Source organism: Gavia stellata, chromosome 25, assembly GCF_030936135.1.
Source record: "Gavia stellata isolate bGavSte3 chromosome 25, bGavSte3.hap2, whole genome shotgun sequence".
NCBI classification, from domain to species: domain Eukaryota; kingdom Metazoa; phylum Chordata; class Aves; order Gaviiformes; family Gaviidae; genus Gavia; species Gavia stellata.
Genome location: NC_082618.1, coordinates 10,539,160 through 10,556,039, shown reverse-complemented (window position 1 = coordinate 10,556,039; position 16,880 = coordinate 10,539,160). Strand labels below are relative to the sequence as shown.

The 16,880-nt window shown below is 36.2% G+C and overlaps 1 protein-coding gene across 1 annotated transcript in view; it reads right to left on the bottom strand.

The window, feature by feature from the left end:
* The window catches only part of USP32 (ubiquitin specific peptidase 32), an 80,934-nt gene that overhangs the window by 44,615 nt on the left and 19,439 nt on the right, over nt 1-16,880 (bottom strand). The window contains exons 2-5 of the mRNA XM_059829268.1: nt 13,697-13,824; nt 5,311-5,416; nt 4,597-4,715; nt 1,118-1,277 (exon numbers count right to left, since the gene is read on the bottom strand). Of these exons, the coding sequence (XP_059685251.1) occupies nt 1,118-1,277; nt 4,597-4,715; nt 5,311-5,416; nt 13,697-13,824 (513 nt within the window). The remainder of the gene's footprint in view (nt 1-1,117; nt 1,278-4,596; nt 4,716-5,310; nt 5,417-13,696; nt 13,825-16,880) is intronic.

Here is a 16,880-nt window from a genome sequence, read left to right as displayed (position 1 = left end):
TTCCCAGGGCTGAAGTCTAGCAAATTCAAAGAGGTTTGTTGGGTTTTTTTAGCATACCTCTTTCTCTATCTTGTCTGTTAGACCTCAGAGTATTTAGTGGTCTTCTGTAACCGCAATGTCTACTGCAGTCTCTCATGTAATGCAAATAAATTACCTGACTATAAACTTCTAATTTTATTATGCATTTTCATTTCGGATGGTCAGAACAGAATTTTAATGCCCATATTTAAAACCAAGAGAAAAAAATGTACGTTGCTTTATTCAAGTAACCCACCCATTAAAGAGATTAAATGCCATGCTCACACCAACAAAGAAAATCTATGAGAGTACATAAAACACAACCAGATTGCTCAAATCACTGACATCTCAATAGCAAACATCCTTCTCCTAGGGATACCAAAGTCCCTTAGATGCTTTACTGTAATGTATCCTTATATTACACTTGCACACCAAGTATAATTTATCAGCGTTTTGTTTTTCCATTTAATTTAAAAAACAGCTGCTCCTTCTTTTACACTAATATAGACATAAGGAAGCATTTCTTCTTTGGAGATTATTCCTAAATGCAGATCCTGAGGAGGCTTCTCTTTAGTTAATTTAGTTCCCTGACTACATCACATGCCAGGAATATTACTTACTTCACTGCAGAAAGCAAATTAAGAGGTAATACTTATTTTTGAAACGAGCATTATTTTCAGAACTGTCTCAATAGTTTTACGATCCACTATATCTGAAAGACCAAATATAAAACCAGTATTAATGTCAAGTGACTTTAGATAAATGTATTTGTCGAAGAGAAGATATTTTCCTTTTTATTCCTTTAAAATTTGCTGGGTAGCAAACTTCTACTATGAGAAGTGTTGTAATCTCAGTATTGTTATCTCTTAAAAATAATGACCCACTGCGTCCTTGTACATAACAATGTTGTACAAGTTACACCACAAAAATCAGAGAACAAATTAGCACAGAGAAGAAATTTATCTCGCTGAACAGAACTGCATGTATCTCATCAGAGTAGTGAGATTTAGTGAACAACTACAGCAAGGCAACAGCTTATATCTGTGAACTCTGAAACAGTTTTAAAAAATGCACATAATAAGAAGCATCGTTTACTTACAGTGTGTGACTCCAGCCAGGGTTTGGTAGAAGGTAGGGGTATCACTATCATCAGTGAGGGTCACATACACACCTCCAGAAAGCAGCCAACGGGAAAACGTGAAAGCATCTTTGTTGTGCAGTAGCCAAACCCTAAACTTCTCATAGTTTACCTTTTCACCCTGTAAGAAAAATAAGAAAATGTGAGCTGTTTTTCTCTGCTTTCTCAGTACCAGTAAACAGGAACCATCCAGCTGTATGAACAAGAATTGGGACAATCTCCCATAAAAATATGTACTAAAATAATTTTTTTCTTTGGAGCCATGCCTGTTTTTCCATTTCATTCTGAAATACAGCGCTGGGAGGGAAATTAGACTCCTCAGCTCCCTCTGCATTTCAACCACCTACTCAATGTGGCCTTTGGAAAGTCTTTTACTCTGAACCTCAGGTTAAGGGGATTAGAAGAAAAATGGTTACTTAAAACGCAAAATAACAGAGGTTATTTTTATGAACTTAAATTTATTATGATAGATAAAAGCTCTTCATGTGCCAAGTAACAGGTGCTATAAAATCATAAACATTCTGTTATATCTGCACAAGTATATAAACACTTAACATAGAAAAATTAGATTTGTGAATAACTAATAGTATGATGAATCACTGCAGTAGCATGTCAATTTCTTTGCCTCTATTGACCAAAACCCAATTTGGAACATACATGTAAACGTGACATTCACTGGATATCCTAACTCAGTCTCTCTTGCTGGATGTCTCATGGAACTGCCTGTTCAGGAATACATTAAAAAAAACCCCACAGATTCACAGAGTTTAAATGCTGGAGAGGCTGTTTAAACAATTTAGTTGAACGGCTTCCAAGCTGTGGCCATGAAACCATAGGGATCACCAGACTAATTTCTACAGGACATACAAAACTAACTAAAATAAAAGCAAACCTATTACCAGTAGACAAACTCATTATATGGAGATCCTAATCCCCATGGGAAATAAACAGGGGTCTGCAAAGTGAAAGAGGTTTCAAGTCACAAATTATTTAAACTTCCCTAATATCACAGACCATTAAACTTCACTGAATTACACCTCTACAGAATCCAACAATTTGCATTTGGCCACGGACTATCTGCAAGTGCCAAATGCAGAAAATGGAAAACCTACTACTTCCTTTGCCAGGTTGCTCAAATGGTTAATCACCATCACTGCTAAAACATTTGCGTCATATTCCAATTGTAATGGATTATTTCAGGTTCCAGATACTCATTCTTTTTATGCCTCTTTTTCCTAGACTAAAGAGTCTTACATTTTTCTCCAACAAATACATGCAGAAATACCCCTACTATCATAGACTTCCACATAGTTATAAATCAAGGAAGTCAAGATGCTACAATACTATTCCATCATCAGTTTAATCTGTGTATATATATCTCCACACTACTGACTGACAGCATGGTCCCAACCTTCCTCTTATCAACACTGTTTCTGATCCTTCATCCCTGCTCTTTCGTGAGAGCAACCACATTAGTGCAGTCATGTGGCAAAACAGATCTAGCTGAAAAATAACCTACAGGATTAGGAGCTACAGAAAAGGGGTTTACTTCTCAGCCAGTCAGTTTCCCAATCCAGTTCATCAAGGGATGATATAAATATTTGAGCCAGCACAAGGGTAGGAGAATGAAAGACAATCAGGAAAAGCGTAACTCAACAATGCGGACTTTGCAAGATTTAACCCATTATGGAACCACTTGCTTCAGCAAAAACAACTCTACTGCCAAATTAACAGAGAAGAAAAAAGCAGCCCACAATTTACTTTTTTTTTTTTAATTTCTCTAACAGTTTGGATCAGAGAGAAGATAATTTTCTCACGACCTGTTCCACTCTAATTTCCCTCTGCTTTTTTAATTGCTTTCTGTAAATGGAGCAAGAGCTGTGTCACGTTTCACTAAGACTCTGTGTTGTTGCAATTGATTAGAGGAAGGACAAGGAAAAAGAGGGACAGGAAAACTTTGGACAGGGGCGAAAAAAGCATTTGAAGCAAGTAATGTTTACAGCTGAGCCATGACGGAACTTGAACAACTAGAGCAATAGAGGTTATTAGTGAATTTGTCTCCTGTAGTTCAGAAACAAGAGTGAGGAAGACTCAGATATATTTTAAAGCTCGTATTTCTAGATGAGTACATGCAATAATTCTGAAGGAAAGAATAGTAGTACCTATAAACATCACCCTTGAAAGCATAAACTCATCCGCCATACGGCAGGAAGGCAGGCCCACAGCAGGAACATTAAACTTTCTCACTCTCCAGCAATGACTTAGTATGATTAAGAGGCCAGTAAATCCTGCTGAGTGGCTTATTACACTATTTCATTTAAAAAAAAAAAAAAAAAAAAAAAAAAATCAATATACAGCATTTTCTTGAACAGGAAAATGGTACGAAGCCAGATTCGTACTTCTCTTCCTGCAAGTCTTCATAAAGTATTTCTGGATTTCTTGGACAGTCTGCAATTAACTTTTAGGGTTTAATTCATCACACAATATTGATGGGAAATTATGAATAGGAAACACTGAAGCGAGTCAGGTCCAGAAACTGGACTGCAGTATACATACGATTTATGATTTCAGCCAAGAATGAAGAATGTAATTGTTGCCTACAAAGCCGACATCATACCACCGGTGAGTCAGCCTCAGCCAATGCCCATAACCAAAGTTATTTTCAATACAGTACAATAAAATTTTAGGTAGTTAAGTAATCTAATCTAAAATAAAGCTTCTAGTCCATCAGTTTTTCAGTGGAATGTATAATGATGACTAGATTTTGCTGATCCATAGTCCTCTGATAACAAACAAAGCAACCAAAGCACAAAAACCTGATAATTCATCAGGATCACCAGTGCCAAAGAAGTATCTGTGAATATTTAAAAGTAACAATAGCCTGGTTTAGACAAGGACTTCAGCAAGCTTCATAAATGTTACACCTCTTAAACAACCTAAAGCATAAATAAATGTTGTAGCTCCTGGCAGGCACAGTGAGACAAAAGTAATACAATAAAACTATTATTTTTAAGCAACCACTGCTGGCAGGCATGTGTAAATCCAGGATGCGGATTTTCTTTCCCCTCTCAGATCTGTGTTCTAGATTTCTTCCCCAATTTCAATAAAATGTCCACATTAATGAATAAAATTCCACCAGCAATATTAGTATTTAAATTTACTGGATAACATGATTACCCTTGGGAAACGGTATCTTTAAAACTAGCACAGTAAGTAAAGCAGCATGGAGAATGCCTACATTTATATACCAAGCTGCTATTTTCATCAATACAAATTACACGTAATATTACAACACAAAAAATACGAGCTTCTACCCAATTTAAACAAGGTCAATTTGTTCCCATACATGCACAAGCATGTATATGTCAGAGAAAAACAAACTACCCAATGTAATTTTCGCTTTTCTGTAAATGCAATAGGATAAAACCTGTAAGAAATACCTCAGAGAAACATTTCTTGAGTGACTCTGGGACTTTCCCATCAACCACATGCAGCATCTTCTCCATCTCTTCACGGACAACATAACTCCCAGATTCGTTAGAAAAAAGACTGAAAATGTCTGAGGAAGCAGAGATATGTTTAAGCAACTATGGTAGTTACGTTTTTCAAATATCAAGTTTACAACTGGCTGAGAATGCCGAAAGCTGTGCAACAACTGAAGGACTAAAACCTTAGATTGAATCAATTTCAATATAGCTCCACAAGGTTTAGGTCAAGAAGTATCTCCTTTTTCTTTTACCACTGTCCACTAATCAAAAGGAAAATAAATACTATCAAGTCAGATTAACAATGAAGACAAAACGACAGAAGTCAGTAGGCAGATGCTTTCATTTGTTTTGAAAAATATCAATGCTGTCCTCCTTCCTCTGCCCACATACACTGATCAACAGTCTTTCTGTAGGATTCTAACATTTACATTCATAATGACTTATCAAAGATTTCATTTTGGTGAGCATAGAAAACAAAAATGTACTGAATCTCAAAATATACAGCTAAAAATGTCTAAAAATTACTATCTTTATTGGCAAATGTATGCCCTGGTTACATATAAAAATAGGGACTTCGTATACCACAATTTATGTTTGCTTTACGTAAGTTTATTTTACACTCACTATCCACTACCCTGTTGTTACTGTGTAAATTACATTACTTACATTTTGCTTTCTCTTCCTCTCTGCCTCTTGTAAGTAGAACTAATCCAACTATCAAGTTATTGAAGTGCAGCCCTTTGGATATTCCTCCAAATGAACAGTAGATAACCTAGAAGAATAAAACAGAGAAGTTAACCAGAAAGTTAACAGGGACAACAGAGATGTCAGAACTAAAAGCAACAGCTTATACTGAGGCTCTGTCTTATGTGGTTTTTAGGCTAGTCACCTCACATTCAGCTAAACACACTTTTAATATTAATTCTGTTACACTTTTGTAGCTATTCCAGCACATATAAAATAGTCCTTCCAGGGTCTTTTATTTTCATGAACAGCAATATAAAAAAAATTGTTAGAATCCTTCCAATGAAGACAGCTTCTTGCTTGCTCACTGGTGCTATTTCCCCAGACTTCTTTATCAAGGTAATGAAGATGAACTCTCCTCCAGACTAGGCTTTGATAGTCTCAAAGCCATCAAGAGCTTGTTAGAGCATGAAGTGTTTCATTGCCCCAATCACAGGAGATGAACTTCCAGTAAGCCATCAAAAACTACCGCTTCAAAAAGATGTGACACACACACAAAAAACCCCACCTTCCATCAACTATACCTTAACTATCTTAACACTGCAACTGTTGCTAGAATGACTGTTCCCATTTAGAACCCTCCTCTAACAATAGTATTTAAGTCCTCCTTCCAATAGAAAGCAATAGAAATCAAGACTTCTATTCAGAAGTCACTCGAAGATCCACAGAGCAGCCACCAGGAACAATGCCGTCAACGGAAGGGCTGGAGCATTTACCTTTCACGTGAAAGATCTGTACACTGCAGCTTAACTTACTCAACAGTGATTCAACACTGATATATGAGATATGAAGGAAGTAAGTAATTTTAGGACACACAGCAACTACTTTTGGTAAACAAGAATTACCAACTCACTCACTGCAATATATTACTTCACCTTACCTCTAGCACTACAGAGCACAAATTAAAACAAGTATGCTGTACTGCTCTTCAAACATGGACTCCTGTAAACCCAAACCTATTCCTACAAGCACCAGTACTTTATCAGTATCACAAGACAGAAATCTGCATTAGGTATTAGAATTTAAAGCAGTCAGAACTTGTAAATTATTCTTACATAGAAGAATTATTTCAGTGTCTGTGTCTTTTAATTAGATTTTCTTATAGGTATCACACTGAGCATCTAACCATAAAGAGAAAGTATTAAGCCTAGCTGATGGGGAACTATTACTGTGAAAGACCAGAACTAAGTGATTTGTCACTAATCATACTTTGGATAGCAGACTTATTTGCTGAAATTGTTTTTTAAATATAACTTTTTCCAGGGGGAAAGATAACTTTGTTTTTAAATATAACTTTTTCAGAGGGAATGATAAAGGAAGAGAAATCAACTTCTATTAAGAAAAGTGTTGTGCACATTTTAAATAGTATTTTCTTGGCTTGCATCTGAATTACATTCTAAATAAACAATATCAAAACCAGGATGTGTACATGCAGTTACGTACTGCTTTTTCATTTTTCTCCAGAAAAGCCTTGAGTATATTCTTTATATGAGAATTTAGCCAAATAGCAATTGCTGACTTCAGAGGTCAGCAGAGCTTCAGAATTATTGTGGACAGATTCACTATTTTGTGTATTACCCACAAAGAAGTGTGAATCATTAGTAAACCATGGAATGAAACCCACAGATTTTAACTGCAACACCTGCATCCCTTCCCCCTGCCCTTTGTTTGTTTTTAAATATATGAGCTACAAACAGACACAACTCTAAACAGCTAATGCAACATTTTTAACTTTTTTTGACCTCCTAAACTTTGTGAGGATTTTTTTCCCTTTGAAACTACAAATGCTTGCACAACAAATTTTAGCCTTTTTGCAAGCCTACCGAAGAGGCTAGGACATCTGGGGGCCCACAGACAAAAACCCACCAATCTACAGAATGAAACACTTAAATTTTTTAAAACTTCCACCATAACCATCAGGAAACATTTACACTCACTGCTGATTAGAAAACAACAGTGAGAGATGGTATGTGCAATTGGAGTGACACCCATCTTCTAGGCTATCAGCAGTTCTGGAAAAAACACATGTCACTAACCTCATCTTAAGTGTGTGACATCCTGTCAATCTACCCAACAAGTTAAAGTTTTAAACACATCAAAACAATCTACTTTTAAACCATCATAAACCAAAATCACTAATATGAAAATTTGTACACTCCTGTAATTAGGACTTCGGTTTTGAAGTATAAAAGTTGTTACAGCACAAAATCTACCACTGTATGAGGACCTCTCACAAATAGCAGAATTAGGATCATAAACCTACTGGATGCATCCAGTGAACACTCTAGAATAATGAATTTATCTTTAAAAAAACAGGGGAATAATTCTAAACCAGATGTAAATAAATAAATCAAAGCTACATTTAAGTATAATTAGAATGTTGCCTGTCTTTTTGCAGGCACATACTGCCTATAGTTTGGGGTTTTTTAAGTACTTCCCTCTTCTGCCTCTCTTAACACTGTAGTTTCATTGCTGCTTTAAACCAGTGCTCGCCTTTCCCCTGCCCCCAACAACTCATTCCCACCCACACTCCCCTTCTGACATCTACGTCAAAACAAGGATTCATGTAGCAGGACTATGAATGAAATCAGGGAACCAAACTGGGTTTAAATTAACCATTTGTGTTACCATGTTTCACTAATCCAGCTCAAAGTGGGTGACCTCAGGGTGAGAATAAGTAGCCAGGATTAAGCTGACTGAAACTGGTACAAGACAACTACATAAATGACATTTCAAAAATTGCAAGAGAACTTCTATATACTACCATAACCATGTAGGACATTCTGTGTAATCAAGCGCAGTCTATTACCAGTTGTGCCCTTCACAGGAGTCAGACAGCACAACACTACAATGACATGTAGTAAGGAGGAAACCAATTCTCAACAGCCTGAAATCTCTTTGCAAAACCTGAATGCCACATCGCCCAAAATATGACCAAAAAAAAGTTACCATCTCACTGACACAGGTCTATATGCCAGGGAATTGTTTACCAAAGATCCAACAACCATCAATATTTATTACTCGAACTCTAAGCTAAGAAATCAGTAAAGTACTTCAAAAGAATTTGTGCCTTTTACACTGATAAAGCAAAATGTAACAAAATTTGTTGCCAAAAAGTTTATTTACCTTAAAACAAATAACTGAACACTGGAAACAGACATCAGAGAAAATAAAATCTTCCTGCATTGTTAAAAAGAGCAGCTTCTGAGGTCATCTGCTGACCACTATTTGTTATTAATAAAAGAAAACTTAGCTTCCTTAGTAGTTTTATCACTTACAATAAAGTTTCATAAATTACTTGTAAATCACAAAGTGACAGTAATCTCACACTTTCCAGAGACAGCTCTGAATAAAGATGGAAACAAACTGACAGCAGTTAGAGGAAACCTCTGTAAACAGGTGCAGTAAGATCACTGCGAGGCTTTGAACCTGTAGTTTTTTCTATTAAAAACAGTGGAGAATATATCAGTTGAAAATTCCCCCAAAATATATTATATGCCTACTGACTTCCACATCTGCTGAGGCTGGCACATGTCTCCTTTGAGTCTCAAGAACAATGGTGTGGGGCTCAAAAATGAGCTGGGACTCTACAAGTTCGCAAGGTTAAGTGGAACAAGAAGTTAGTTACTGGAACCAAAATCCCTCTTTATATGCCCTCTTTCCCCTCCAGCAGCAGCAATCACAGTGCTGCAGCCAGAATCCACAAGGACAACTAAAGGGTGGAAGACAAGGGTTGAATACCAGAGCCACATGAATGAGTCACTGCTCTTACTATCGCAGGTGTGGTCTCCATCTCAAGTCAAAATTAAGCCAGGACTGGGAGTGACCAAACAAAACCAGCCGTGGGCCTGTCATGGGCACTGGATAGACCTGGCTAAGCCACACAGTGCTGTAGTGGCAAAACGAAGAAAAGGAAATACCCAAGACAGACTAGCTACCTTAGATTGACAACAGTAACTGCCCTTTATGCTTTGGGTAGAACAAGGTGTGGAAAATCTACCACGGTTGCCTTTCCAGCAATAGGAAGCAGACTAGCAAAGTCCATTTGCAGAACGTAGACCACCTCCAAAGTAGTACTCGGCAACAAGTTACTAAAAATTTTTCTCAATTTTTGTTCGCCTCTCTACTATCACAGTTATTACCAGACATAATGCTGAAGCAGACAGATTCCCTGAAGACACTTACCTCAGCGTAGTTCTGCGTGTTACCTGCGGTAAATCCTCTCCTTGTCCACCCATCAAGCTATCACATTCATTGCTACCCACTTAGGACTATTAAAAGATGTCTGAAGGCAAGTAAATGTAAATGAGACTGATAACACAGAAGGATCTAATTCAATGGAAAACATTATGTAGAACCTGCAGTTTCATTCTACTGCAAGAGACAGCGCTACCTAAATACATTAACTTCCCATAGGGTGCTCAGATCATCCTCTTCTATTACTAAAGTTTAATCCATTTACAAATGCTTGAAGGGCTAAATTATTAAAACTAAATTTGTGCTCTATTTGGACATAATGATTGTATATGCTTCATGGACAATGTCACAGCAGGGATTTGAATTCCACACTTTCTACTTCTAATCATTCTGATTTCACAAGATGCCTTCAAGGCTACACCGCATATGTAAGCAATTTACCTTTATATTACATTGGAATAATTTTTTTTTTAAAAATATGCAGTTAGCTCTGCTGAACACTATAGTTTAAGTCTTAATATAACTATTTTTGATCAAAAAAACCCCCACAAAGAGCACAAAAAGGAAGAGAATTCTTACATTTCAGATTAACAGGACTTCCAAGACAAAAAATATATATATGAATAAACAAAAGAAATCACTGGTTTTCTTTCACAAATTTTTAATAAAATATGAACATTTCTTTACACTTTATTCTTCTCCATCATTCAAATTTAACCTTTCTGTGCTTTTAGACTTTTTAAGAACAGCTATTTTATAAATTACCTTGAATAAAGCCATCTCCTCTCCATCCATCTGAAAGCGTATTTCTATTTTATACCCATTTCTGAGCTTTTCCACTCACTTCTGTTGAACTTTGTACATCTCAGTTATGATATCAGTTGAATGCCAAATATTACATCTACATATTATTTCAACATAACACATTGACTGCTCATGATATAAACACAGAAAAGGAATTCTATGGATAATGTCCAATATATTAGTATTTAACATATGTAATTACAACCATTGGCAGATGGCATTACTTTGAGTTTACCTGCTCAATCATTCTTTGGGAAGAGTTTATAAACACTGAATAGTCATACAACAATATATAACAGAGATTAGTTTGCATTTCTAAGGAAGCAGTTCCACAATTTTTCACATGTGTTATTTGGAAAACTTTTTCTTATAAGATGCACTGTCGAAACATGATGCAATTTTGTATTTTCCAAAATTACTTCATACTGTTGCAGCTTTACTTAAAATAGCCACACCCAGACAGGATCACAGCAATTTACATTTCAGAATGTAAAATTTAGCATAATTACATGGTACATAGTCATATTTTTTTTAATAAAATTTAAGTCCGACGTGTTATGTTTCATGGATAACCGAAGAGTATAACAATACAGTTCCTTTTCTGTTAAAAGTCTCAGTCTATACAAACAGCTCCCCCCAGGTCCAAATCCCTGGCCCTGTGCCCATACACTCTAGTAAGCCTGCTGGAAGAGTAGCAGAGGATGCTCAAGGCATTCTTTTGGCTCCTTTCTCTAGAGTATGAAATGTCAGGGATTCTTTCCTGATTTTACCCTTATGACCCCTCTTCTCTCTTAGTCCTTGAGAAGTCTGTGTTCTTGTTCTTTTGGCAGTCCCCTCAACGTGTCCTTCATGTTTCTGTTAGCATCATCCCTCTTCTCTTTGCATTACTTGGACTGCAGCTTGTTAACCAATTAGTCACATTTGGAGAAAAAGATGCGTTGACACTTAACTACTTAGTAAGTATCACAGAATGCTGTGTATAAACCTTCTCACAATCATAATATATGTAGGCATATATAAAAGGTATAATCTCATTAGTCATTTAAATGACTGCATGGGCCGAAGTTAGGAGGTCCTTTCTCAACATTCTTCCCCTCCTCAGTCTAAAATACAAAGCTAATACAAATGCTTTCTTGAAATATTATCAGCATTCCATCCTTCCACCTCCTCTGAACAATACTTTTTCTATCAAGGTGCCCACAACTGCATACAGTAATTGCATTATTTCCTTGGATTTAAAAATAAACAACGTGTTCATCCATCTCACCACTCGACCAGCTTTCCTGCAGTTAAAACAATGCAGACACAGCACATCTCTTAATTTCATTTAATTAATATCGTCAACTCCATTTTTCCAAGAGATCCTTTCAGAACATTACCGTCCTGAACATTTAAAAAATGTGTTTCGCGTGCATGAAAATCATGCAAATTCTTTGACCAAAGTTCCACTGGCTTCAGTTCACTGTTTTATGTCCCTGATGTAAAACTCTGTGGTTTTAATTTAATGAATTCCTGAAGGCATATCACTACTCAGATATGAAAAACTATTATTCAAAGCATGCAGAAAAGACAGCCCAGCAATCTGAGGCTCAAAACGATCAATTTTAATGATTGAAAGGCTGAAAACTCAGAACAAGGCTTTGAGCTGCCTAATGACTTTCCCTGCCTTTCCACATCCTGAAGCCAGGAATTACAAAGCATCCCCCTTTATGGTATGAGCAGAATCAAATCCAAGTTTTGTCCAAATTTACAGTATTCAAGCTCACAGTACGACTACTGCATTGCCTGAATATGAATGCTGGAAGTACACAGTAATTTGTACTAGAATTTTGAGATGTCAGTGTGCCAGTTTTGATGACATGACATCAAAAAACAATTATGATTCTTCCATTAATTTTATTTCACCAACTGGAAACCAAGAACTGCAGCATAACTGTAATGAGTGTTAAAAGACATAATCATCACCAAAACTGTCTCTTTATTTTTTAAAAATATGTCCTTAAAGTAGAATGCAGCCAGCAGACATTTGAAAATCTGGAGTCTCATGACCAAAAACTCGTGACCAAAAGTTTACTTCATCCAAATCAGTAATTTAATCCTTAATACTGGCATAAAAGGGATAAAAAAAGCACGTTAACTCATAATGTAAAATTCTCAACATTTTCTATTATTTCAAACCAATCATATACAGTGTAGGATACATTTTTTGTTTAAGCTTACAGGCTTCTAACAGTCAAAGCATCCAGACAACATATACAGAAATTAATACTGAAGACATGCTTTAAGCTATGGGCAAATCATATACTTTCTTTTGATTTGATAGTGCTAACACACATTGTAATTTTTCCCTGTTAAGCGCTTGAATACCCACATAAAAATCAAACTGTCAACTATTATTACAGAGGCGAGTAACATCATCCTCTTTTTCAACACTTAGGAAAAACAGAAAAAATACTGGAGAAAAGATTAAGCTTTGAAAAAAAGTAACTCTCTACCACAGTGTTAAAACACTTTCCAATGCACACTTCACTACTCACATTATCTAAATAAAACTGGAAGACTTGTACGCTGCCTGTGAGGTCAATAACACTGAAGATACCAGAAATAGAAGCTGTGATTAGAAATGACATGGAGCAAGATATCATTTGAAAGGTCTGGCTAATCTTATTCTTCCCTACCAACAATATTTTAATTTCTCTCTCAAGACAAGGGTAACACTATGAAAGAAAATAATTTTCTTTAAACATGCACGTGTGCAGGATGGTATTATTTTTTTAGCTATATACACACAATATTTATATCCATGTAGCATATTTTTATTCTGGCTATTTTACAGTTAATTTATAAATTTATTATACATAAAAATAATTTTAAGAGCTTGTAAAGATTAATCTGCACTTTAGAAAACAAAGTAAAAGCTAATGGAATCTCAGAGAAACCAAAAGCAAGTACATCTCCAGGGTAAATAAAATCCTCTGTTATAGTGGCTACATATAGTGTTACAACTTCCCAACAACCTTTTACTTCCCCAAATCTACATCTGCATATTCAAGTTTAGTTCGAAGTCATCTACTACCTATCGGACGGGCTGGAAACAGTAGCTCAGTCAAGCACACGTCACTGACAACCATGATCCAAGTCTGGAACATTATCTTCAGATAGAGAACGTACATGGTGATATTGTATGAAAAATGGAAAGAAATTAAACTATCTCGTGCATCTATACAGGTATATTTGTGTGTGCACATCTACAGGTCTACGTTATCAACTGCGTATGCCTCCCCAGAAAAACAAGTTCATAGATTACCTCAGCAACTTTTGGAGGGACTCCATCACCAAGAACTTCCCTGATGAAGCACTGTTGAGTCATATAATATGAGAGTCCACAAGTTCTCTTGAAAGCATCTTTCAGTCGCTTTAGCTCTATGTCTGTAACTGTGTTGAGTGAGAAGAGAGGAGGAAAAAAAGATTTGGTCAATAAAGACGTTGTAGAAATGTAACAGCTTAAGGACTCTCAAAATCCTATACATCTTACGTTTACCTTTGCAATAAAAAGATAGGAAGGAACTAAATGCATGATTTCACCTAAATAGTGGTAAAACTGACTACTAGAAAATGAGATCTAATAATCTAATCTTCCCAAAAAAAGAGAAGTGAAGTAGACCTAAAAAGTTAACATCAATGATTACAGCAGTTCACTGCCTAAGTTTTCTCTCACTACAATAGCGTATTATAATTTGTTCTGAACTGAGCACCATTACTGTCACACAAAAGGAAAACAAGCTAGCTTTATGACCAGTTTTACATTGCATGTAAGCCAGAGAAATGATCTGTAACCAACAGTGGTGAATATTAAGAGCAGCTCCAGCAGCACGCTTCAAGCAGTTTCATCTAGCAACCAGCCTACTTTTCTGTATTTAAAAAAAAAATATTTAATCACCACTTACATGCTCATAAGACAGTAAAGAGAAGCACAAATTTAACAGGAAGACTACAGTTAAACTTTGGACTAAAAGTAATTCTTCACCTAAGATTTTCTTGCACAGTCAAAATCTGATTGCCAGCTAAAACCTGTTCAAACTTGTTCACAATCTATGAATGTGAAAAGTTTGATGACATCCCATTTATACATGCACATGAGCTTCCTGAAGAGCAGTCCCTGCTTTCAAATTTTACAAGCATAAAGCAACTTTCTAACAAAGTGTTTAAGGAGCAAAGTATCCCACTGAATAAAACAAGTCCTTTGTCAAAAATCAAGTTGCAGAGAATAACACACTATGACCTAGACCACACGTAAGTTACCATGTAGTGCAGAAATAGCTATTTACCATCTAGAAGCAAAAATAAATTATGCTGTACATGATAGCTATTTCACTGTATTTATAGTAAGGCATTTTCCTTACCCTGATATAAGAAGCCAGACAGAAACAACGCTGACATGGCCAAAAGCTTGTCAAGCTTTTTGTCAGCCAAAATAAAATGGCACACTTGAGAGCTTAACCCAGCACTCTCTTTAGAAATTCTACATTTCAATTAATTCATTCATCAAAAGAAAAAATCACTTCTTAAAAGTAAATCACATTGACACATTCCTCCCTAATTTTAATCCTAGTCAACACTGAAACAGACTAGTGACTCCACTCAACAATTGTGTGTAAAAACAGGAATTGGGTCATGTTTCTTTTCAAATTTTATTCTAGATTCTGTGTACTTTTGACCAGAAAAAATTTCAAAGGATCTAAGAAATAAACCTAAAGTGTGACCTACACAGCACTGCTGCTATCAATTAACACGGATTTGGCAAAAGACACACTCAAGTTATCATCACCACATACCTTGTTTTAATGAAACAAGCATACTTCAATTATAAGGCAGAAGAATGTTGGTATAATACTGCTACCTGGCTTATATAGTGTTTAAATTTCACTACTTCATATTAACATCTGTCCATAGAGCCATTTTCTTTCTTTGTGTCTTTACATGTGATGTTTTAATAATGAATGCTCAAACACTGTTAGGCACATCAGTTCAAGTTTTCTTCCAAGATTTTCCCTAGCTAACTGGAAACAGACTCTCAGATATGATATTTACAACCTGAACTGACATTCTCCACACTCCCCAGCTCTTCTGAATTACAGAAACAGGAAGCAAAATAAAGATTCTGCAAAGAAACCGACCCTCACACTACAGCCTTCCCTCCAAACATGTGCAAAAAATTAACAGAAGTGCTTCACATCAGAGGGATGCTTCACCTCGTCTCCTCCACACCTCTTATGCACAACGTAACTCCAGCAAATTTTCAGCCAACAGGAACGACTCCCTACCGTATGTTTAATGAATAAAAGCTTGGGATTGCTAAGGGGACATAAAAAGGGCAAGCTACTGGCTTCATTATTTTGGCGAGGTAAAGCAAACAACCTAGATCCTAGACAAAATCTAGCAACAGTTCTTTGACAAAAATATTTTAATTTATTGTATTTTTTTATATGCATGAGCACACACACACACTTTTAATAAAAATAGATTCTACATTCTGTTTTTTTTTCTCCGCCTCAATTTTTTTGAACTCCTCACCAGTTAATCTGATCTGGTTTGTGGTCATTTGGCAAAAAAGTTTATATACAAACAAAGCGTTAACTAACAAGATGCTTACGGCTTTACACATATTATAATGGACTTTCAAATAACCTAATCATTGCTTACTGCAAAAATAAAGTTGAAACATACACAACATATACAACCACTGAATATAGCATTGTGTCATTATCGATGTTTGCAGGTTTAGTTTCCTGGCTGCATAGAAAATTCAAATAATTTTCATAAAAAATTAGGAGGGAAGTATTTTTTTCCCAGCATTCATTTCTAACTACCGATTTTGTGTCCCTTGTTCCAGTTCGTTAAAGTTTCTCCCCAGCATGGCAGCATGGTGGGGAGGAGCAAAGGAGGCTCCGTATGAACTCGGCTGCACACCGGCACAGCGCTGCGTTCCTGGTGCACCGACAATCCCTGCAATTTCTGGGCAGAGCAGTTTCACACAACTCTAGTTACCTTCCAGCTGCTGTCATTGCTGAGCCCACTTACTGCAAAAGCACTTCTCCATAGGAACACAAGTACAATCTTGCTGCGTTATACTTGCACACTGTTTTCTTGCTAGGATTAATCAAAAGAAATGTGACAGCCCATAGCCATATAAAACTTCCAATTACTGTTTTAATAGAAAATTTTATTTATCCAATAAATGTGAACTGACTGTATGTAATAGGCGACAATAGAAAGTGATTTTAGTCAGTCAAGTACTTTCATAGCCATAAAATTTACTGTCCATTCCTGTATGAGATTTAACTGTATTAACAGAAATTAAAGCAATTTGCAACCTGACAAGCTTAACTGCAGACCGTGTTAGAACTCCAGAGGTATTTTATGTATCACCTTACATCCCTAAGTGCATGAAACAAGTCACATGTTTGTAGGAGTCACCGAAATGCGACCAC